The sequence below is a fragment of the Primulina tabacum genome, chromosome 5 (assembly GCF_025594145.1).
Source record: "Primulina tabacum isolate GXHZ01 chromosome 5, ASM2559414v2, whole genome shotgun sequence".
NCBI classification, from domain to species: domain Eukaryota; kingdom Viridiplantae; phylum Streptophyta; class Magnoliopsida; order Lamiales; family Gesneriaceae; genus Primulina; species Primulina tabacum.
Window position 1 is genome coordinate 12,638,041 of NC_134554.1, and position 9,032 is coordinate 12,647,072.

Consider the following 9,032-nt stretch of genomic DNA (forward strand, 5'->3'; position numbering starts at 1 on the left):
TCCACATGGCCAAAGGAATTAGGCCCATTTGATCCCAGTGAGCTTCCACTCAACCACTAGATGGAAGGGTTGTGGATGTTTTCTTATTTAATGCAGTATTGCTAGAAGGTTGATTGATTCAGCATGAGTTTCACGTAATCATTTTCTTCTCCAGATTTAATTTTTGTGGCATTTCTTGTTATGGAAAGTGTCTTCACTGTCCTACTCCCCTGGAATTTCATGTGTTGTACAATTATTAATTCATGTTACCTGAGGAATTCAAAATTAAGATGGCCATGGTGGCTTGCATTGTTAAGTTGATCTATAGTAGGGAAAAAAGTTTTGAATAACTTGCATTGTTAAGTTGATCTATAGTAGGGAAAAAGTTTTGAATAACTTGAGCACGACTGTTCTTCCAAGTCTTGCAAATATCAGTTCATTTGTTGCGTAGACTCGACAGAATTCCAGTATCCCAGTAGTTTTAAATTTGTGGCTGATTGGCATACAACTCCCAATGGATTTCACGAGTTCATTATTCTTATGCATATTCTATATATAGTATTTCTGTTTCCATACGTCTTTAAATAATGGGTTTTTTATTTTGCATGTAAGAGCTATCTATTACATGAGCAATACAGGCGGTGAAATACCATGTACGCAGATAAAAAGGGGTGGATTATAGAATCAAATGACCGGTTGTTAATGAAGATCGGTAGGGAAATAATGGTAATGCATAATAAATCAAGGAACTATATTGTCTCTTTTATTTAACAATTTCCAGAAAATGGTGTATCGCCGGTAGAGGTTATGAACGTTGAGCATCTTATGGTGAAAAAATGTTAAAAAGTTTATAAGAAGCAAAAACTTGGAGATACATATCTACCCGTTAGCTTAAACAAAACTAAATCCATTCAGACCGCATCTCTGTTTAATGTTAAAATGCTCAGGATGCAGAAACTCAAGAATAAATGGACTTCAGAATAGATCACCATATAACACATTCATGGAATCTTCGATACCTCTACAAAAAGTTTATGCAACGCCTGAGGCTTTGAGAAAAAAGGCGAGTGGTCTGCACCTTTAAGATTGAATACCTGCTCTGGAGGGCTTCTATTTATCATGCATTCTTGTACAACAACGGGTATGGCATTGTCTTCCAGCGTTTTGATAAAAAACCTTCTTACAACCCCTTGCTTTGTTTCAGAAAGAGAGAGTTTCTCCAAAACTGGTGAAAAGGGAATTGATCTCATTGAGACAGAAGCCAATGCAACATCCTGGCAAAGGAGAATGACAAAGAAATCAGTAATAGTTGATATGCGCAAAAAATGTGAGATCCATTTCTCGGTTTACAACCTACCTTTGTGGGACTCTGGTTGAATAGCAAGTCTTTCAAGAGGGACTTGTCGAAATCAATAGCGGTTGGAGATTGATCTTTTCCATTGGCATATAGGAATACCTGTGCTCGTCGCATCAATTCATTTGATTCCTCCTGAAATAGCGATTCCGTTTCAGTTTCTTTATATTTTCCATGCATTGAACAAAATTCTATAATATTTAATAGTATATTGACTCTGAATGCTCACTTGGGACTGTATGACGGGGACATGGCCATGTGGCTCAAGTAGAAGTATCCAAACTGGAGCTTAAGATCTTAAGGTGATGACATTTTCCCTTGCATTTTAATAAAGAGTAGCAAAAAAACCGAGTATGCGTAGGGAAAGTTTAGGAGCTTCAAGGACCAAAAACTATGCCCTGGGAGAATCATTTTATGTTTAGGTAGCAAAGAATTATACATCATTGACACTATAACATGCCATTCAAAAGCTTCATCTAAGTAAGCAGGCTGATTTTGCCAAGGGTAATTCCGTCTGTTTGCATGCAAAGAATCCATATCAGACAAAGTAGACCAGATAGAAATCATACCTCTGAAAACACATCAAGGGCACTTTGGCCATCGATCAACATTGTTGCAGCAATAAAAATAGCTTTTGAAACTTTAGAGGGAAACAGCTCCATTGCGTATGATATACATGCCCCGCCAAAATCGTGTCCAACTAAAATCACCTGCATCAATCGAGTACATTACTTACAGAAAAATATGGTGTTAAAGCAAACAGTCTAAGCATAACAACACGAGCATAAATTAGCTTCTAGTTTTTAAATACACGTAAAGAAAAACAAATAAATTTCCTTCAGTGTACAACTTGTTAATATTTCATACCGGTAATACACCATTTAGTGGAATAGTATTTAAATTTTATCTGAGAAAACAAAGTACTGAAATGTAGCAGACACAGATTATAATTATATTATTATTTTTATTATTTGTTTACAATGTTCTGATAAGATCTTACCTTCTCTCCTTCGGCCAGCTTCTCAAAAATATCAGTAAGCGGTTTCACATATTGTGAAAGACTGGTGATGTGGTTCGTGTCAAATGAATGAATCCCAGAACCAGTCAACTCCACAGCTGTTACTTTATATCCACCTTCCTCTAGTAGCGCAATCGTTTTATACCAGCACCAGGCACCAAAGCCACCACCATGAACAAGTATGAAATGGCTGGTTTCAAGATTCGCAAGGTTGATATCCTGGCAATAAAGAACTGATCATATCCTTAAAAGAGAACGGTAAATAAATTTTATGCTTTGCTCACCAACACTGAGACAAGATAAAAAGAACAAAATATCATTTGAATTGATTTAGTTATATATAGATGTTGGATGCAAAATTCAAGATAAATTAGAAGACCACCAGGAATACTTTGAGGCGACCTAATCCAAGCTAGCACAAAAAACATGTTCTTTTACGTGAAAAATTAATAGAGATTATGAAATATTTGGAGTCAATAACTCAGAATGGAGTAGCGCATTAAAGAACCACACAGCTCACAGTTGAAATGTCAACACTAAAATTAAACCCTGGCCATGTAATATAACCACTCACCGCCACCCCTACGATTAACTGTGAACACAAGCAGCGTCCCCATCGAATGAAAATTTTCATTGTAAGTTCACAGTAAGTGGCCCTGGCCCTGCCTATGCTTCTTCCGCTCCAAACACAACACCAGAAATAGTCCAAATCAAGCCATCTTAACTATTCGGAGTTCAGAACCAACAATTTTATCCTCTTAGATCCCAGAAATAACTAGACTCTCAGCTCAATCTGCTAACTCCGTTATCATTTACGTTATAAGCTTTAAGATTTTGAAAATGTGAATATGTTGAGTGCGATAATAAAAATAAAACAACTCCATCAACTGCGACCTTTGTTAACGTCGGACCCTCCAGCATGAACGAAGGAAAAATAAAAAATTTAAAACCTTGCTTTCTTGAAATGAAAAAAGTCGAAAAACAATCCACACATCGAAAACTCTTCCGAAAAACTGAGTTTCTTAACATTGCAGAGCATGAATGAAGCATTTAATCGTTTATGCAGTCAACAGTTCCCACAAAAATAAAAATAAAAATCGTCGTCTAATAAAAATATGGTTAATAAAAGATATCAACGGTGTCATTTTGCACCACCCAATTTTTTAACAAAAGCCAAAAAAACGCAAACTTCGATAAAGCAATAACAGTTTCAACTTTACAGCCAGACTCCATTATTGGTTATAGACCATTATCAACATTTACCCATCCATTGTTTCTCTAATTACCTTGGTAAACTGTAGATAAATCACAAAACAAAGCTAAATTTTGGATACAGATTACCACAAAAAATCAAACAATTTCAAATGGTAAAACACAAACATTAATCAGAAAATTACCAATATAGATAGATAAATTAATCGAATAATTGTTAAAACTCGTATCTACCTGAATAACAAGTTGATGAGGTTGTAGCAGGGGATCAGTGAGCGACCTAGCTCTGGAGCTCGAACTCCTCGGCAACGCCTGATTTTTCTTCTCTTTAACACTCGGATACCTTAACGAAGAAGACCTGTCAAACTTTGTCCCACCTGCGTTCTGCTTCTGTTTCTGAAACAGGATCGCCGCCGCCAGCGCTTGCTCATGAATCAAGCCATCCTCTTTCCTCGATGATCGAATCCTCGCCCACCGATTGCTTCCCACAGAGCCGCCTCCCGCCAGCGAGGCTGAGCGATTCGCAATTCGCCTCGATGTTCTTCTCGTCGCCGTTGATCCACCGTCCCGCGAGAAACATGACCCCATCGTTCGACCGACGAGAACGTAAACATCTACAGTTACATAAATACGAGAGTTACAGTTATTCAAGCTTAAGATATGAATCAGAAAAGCACGCAGTCGCAGAGAAGTTGGCCTTTACTCGTTGAGGAAGACGATAAAGAAGCAAATAGCAAAAGCGTTTATGGATTAACAACTTAGCCTCGAATTTTGTTATTATTACTAAAATGACATTCAGTACTATTAATTGCGATTTATTTATGCATGAATCATGTTGTGTTAGGTGTTACTGTTGGTGAACAAAATGAAAGTTTACATAATGCCTCCCATTTACATTTTAATATTTTTAGTACACATGTCCGGTGATGGAGCCAAGAATCCGATTATAAATGGACTAGAATTTTAAACTCTAAAATCTTTTAATATTTTAAATTGATCTGTCCGAATTAATATTAAATTTATCCAAAATTATAAAAAAAATTACATATAAATTTTTTTAAAATTTTTTGGAACACCCGGACTAAAGCCCATATAATATAATATATATATATATATATATATATATGAAATGCAACATTAATATTATTTAATTTACTATAATGCAAAAGGCGCATGTCAACTTGTGTGGGACAATAATAAATTAGATTAGAATTTGTCATTCAATTGACGTTATTGCGCGTGGGTGGCAGAAGACCTCCCGCATATGCGCGAGATATCTGCGCGCATATGCGCGAGATGTGCACCAGGTGAGTGCTGAGTCCAGAAGGATGGGCGTACATGCGCGACCTAAAGACGCGCACATGTGCGAAATGTCCAGAGAAGTTGGCGCATATGCGCCGGATGGAGGCGTGCATATGCGCGAGTTGCATTGCACGAGACAGTAGGTCTCGCGCATATGCGCGACGATGGGGCGCGCATATGCGCGAGCTACCATGTGAACGACACGCCGAGACCTATGGTCTCGCGCATATGCGCCGAGACAGGTCGCGCATATGCGCGAGACGTGCAGTACGCACAATGCTCCACTTGCCTTACATGCAACGTATATATGCATATATATATATATATATATATATATATATATATATATATTAATCACCTTTCATTCCTCTGAGGAAATGAACGAAAGTCTCCAGGAAAGATTTTAGTTTCGTGTGCTTCAAATTTTAATCGTGTTAAATTCGCCCGTCTGATTTTGAATCCGAGTACGACACCAAGTTCCTAGCGACGACAGCTACAACAGTACGTAAGTTTTGTTACGTTTAGATACGATTTGAAATTTTGGTATTGCCAGAATCGGGTAGAATTCCTATATGTTGTTTTTGCGATATCAGACATTATATAATCGAAACCGGATCGAAGAACGAATACCGTATGAAATTGTTATGAATTTTCAGGGTTGATTTATTATGATTAGACCGATTTGATATCAGAATTGAAATTATAATATATTATCGCTGGGGTTATGAGTTGTATTGATATCGATTATGCCTCGTAGTATTATATCCATGATGTTGATATTGCTGGGGTTATTGAGACTGTATTGTTATACCGTCGAAACATCAGTGGATTGATATTGATCAGATTCAGTAGTGACTTCGATTATATTGTGATATCGTCGATATGGATTAGATTGTGTCTTGATTCGATATGGATCAGATTATGTTTGATTTGAGTATTGATCAGACTAGATTTTGAATTGAGTTGCATATTGAGATTGTGCCTATGCGATATTGTATTTCAGATTGATATGGACAGATTTGACTTCGAGACTTCGACTTCGTCAGACCGCGAAGACAAATGTATAAATTTATGTTGATGTGGGATTGCACAAGTCAAGTCCGATTGACCTGAGTTTCCCAAAATCACATACTTTACTTTATTGCATTGATATTTGCAATTGTATGAGATTGATACCTTTAATTTATTGATTTATGTATTGATTCATAAGCGGATACGCCTAATTGTGAATGAGTAATCTTGTGACAGTAATGTCGGATAGTGATGGAATCATCGCTGGCACATTGCACATTGCCACATGATAGGATATTGGTGAAAATGCCAAAGCCTGTGACGGTTAGGTCAAGACACCGGACGTTTGGTTATATCGAAGTGGATAGAATTGGAGTTTCTTCTATTACTGATGTTCGATATGGAAAGAATCAAAGTCCGTGAATAAGAACATACCACCACCCCGATCGGGAGTGTAGGTGGGTGTATGTTCTTATTCCGATCGGGATCCCTAGATTAGGACGAGTCGAGTCAGAGTCCATGAGTCACTGAGTGTGATTCAGAGTTTATGTTTAGTCATGTGTCGGATTTGATACATGTTATATTCAGAGTTTATATTGATTCATGTTTCTGATTTTGATACATGTTATGAATGTTTATTTCATGCTTTTATAATGTTTATATGAAATGCATGTATACATGATTTATACTGAGAATATAATTCTCACCGGAGTTATCCGGCTGTTGTCTTGTTTGTATGTGTGCATGACAACAGGTGGGACATGATCAGGGTCAAGACAAGAAGAGAGAGAAATCATGATTAGAGTGGAGACTACGGACTTGGATTAAAGATAGAGTTAACACTTGATAATTAGTTGTTAAACTTTAGTTTTTATTGAATGTAGATTGTGCAGAGCTTGTACTTTATTTTATACGAATCTGTATATCAGTTAGATTCCATTACGTTCCGCAATTAAAGAAATTTTTTTTATGACCCAAATTACTTGAATTAATAAATTGATCATAACGATGATTAAGAATTGAATTAACGTTCGAGTCCCCACATTAAATGTCACTATTTTTATGGTATACAAAGTAGATTTCCATTAAGTTCAGATATCCTCGAAAATTAAATGCTTCTTTTTATTAAATTTAAAATTTATTGCTTTTTCGATGCATCTATTTCTTTTGACATGCAAAGTCTGTGAAATGTTAGTAATTAGTTATTTGCCGTCTCTATTTATTTATAGAAATATCAGTATATCACTGTATACAATTAATTTAGATTTAGGTCTACAAAACTGGTGTGATTGATACGCATATAAATATAATATTGAAGATTTTGTGTGTTGAATATGAGAGACAGGCCTACATTGATTCGACTCAAGCAGAGAAGCAGTTGCCCCTAAGTTTAAAAAGTCTTTACCTTTTGACTTTTTTTACCTACGACTTACCAATTATGTTGTAAAATCGATGGTCAGAATCCTGTTTCTTAAAAAATCGAGAAGGCAAGCCAAACCTTAATTTAGTAGAAAACAATCTTTTGTCAAATTGGGGGCGTATGGTTCGATGTGTCGGGCTACTAGTAACTGGCTTAGTGAATCGATTGAGAGAAAAAGTCATCTGACACAACGTGATGAATGCGATACCCGAGAAGAGTTTGATTCGACATTTCCCATGAATCGACTTAGTGAAATTCCATATAGGAATTTAGGAACTAGTGGTATATGTTGTTCAGATAGATCAAAAGATTTCTCGGATTGTACAAAAGAAAGCTCTTGGTTTTTCGAACGGCTAAAATGATAGTTAATAAACCTAAGCAAGATATTTCAATGAACCGAAGCACGTTTAGGTGAAACTTCAACCAAAGTTCAGAAAACAAAACTCTAATGGTGAGTTATTAAGTTAAGCTCCATGCAAACAAGATTTTCAGTCATTTTCGAAGAATGGGAAGGACTTGGAGATAAATTAAAAGAATTTTCACAGGATGAAGCAACTGTTTACACCGTTTCACGTCTATCCATGCAAGGAAATCATTGCCTTAATTGTTATACAACCCAGAAAATGAATAATTTAGCCATAACAAATGCAACATGATGCCAAGAATCTATAAATAGTCGTTAATAAAAAAGCTGTGTTATGGAAGATGGAAAAACATCAACACTAATGCCTTCAAAAAATATATAAAACTGTAATTAAAAAAAGCTGTGCTATTGGGCTATGATTAACAATATGTACAACCTCATATTTTTATGAAATTTGTTGATCCATGGATTATGTTGCATTATCATGTTATAAAATCTCACGTCGATCTCAGCTATAATGCATAAAATCACTTCTAAGTTGATCATGTTTTAAAAATGAAATAAACACAATAACATAATCAATAATGTTTCAAAATAAAATTCAATCTTTAAATCCAAACACGACGTAGATGTCTAGGAGGTAGGATCTTATCAATCCTAACCAAAAAAAAAAAAAATTGCGTAGAAAATTGAAAAACGAGTGTTCGTGGTTCTTGTTCCCTCTTCACTTCTTTATGTCTCGTCCTTTTTTCACGGCCCCGGATTTTTTGTAGATATATACGTCTTTTTGTACTCTATCGATCGTCCTACAGTTACTTGTTGGTGATATAATATGACCAAAATTAACTCTTACTGTATATTAGTTAAAAATAATCAAATGAAATTATTTATTTGAAATCAAACAATGATAAAATTCAGTTGTCTCTAAGTTGCTTTCAAATGCTTCTTAATCGTCATTTGTAAAAATAAATAAGTATTTTATTAGGATTTGATAGATATAGATTTTAGCCATAATAATATACTCTAGTACAATATAGTGTATTTATATATATAATCAATTATTTATTAATTATTAAGTTAAACTTCTATTTTTGCTGTTTTGCATATTAATAAATGACGAACTTTTATAAACAGCTTCCGTTTCGCGATCACCTATATCTTACTATTTACAGATAGTAAACAATTCAAATACTTTTGCATGCCCAATTCGTTTCTACTTGTATGTTTCCTTCTGTTTGCAATGCGTAATCTTTCCGTGGCGTCATGTTCTAATATTTGGTTCTTTCTCGTTTGATTTCATCAAATGGAAGCAAAACGCATTTGATGATGGTCGGGAGTTTTCAGTGCCTTCGAATGAAGTTCGAACTGTAGT

At 35.5% G+C, this 9,032-nt stretch overlaps 1 protein-coding gene across 1 annotated transcript; it reads right to left on the reverse strand.

The window, feature by feature from the left end:
- Positions 1 to 816: 816 nt before the first annotated feature.
- Positions 817 to 4,311, reverse strand: LOC142546688 (putative methylesterase 11, chloroplastic). The gene is made up of 5 exons (XM_075654530.1): positions 3,798 to 4,311; positions 2,334 to 2,570; positions 1,903 to 2,043; positions 1,337 to 1,468; positions 817 to 1,253 (listed from the first exon to the last, which is right to left on the reverse strand). The coding sequence occupies exons 1-5, from the start codon at positions 4,149 to 4,151 to the stop codon at positions 981 to 983; spliced, it is 1,137 nt and encodes a 378-aa protein (XP_075510645.1). The 5' UTR covers positions 4,152 to 4,311; the 3' UTR covers positions 817 to 980.
- Between the last annotated feature and the right edge of the window lie 4,721 nt (positions 4,312 to 9,032).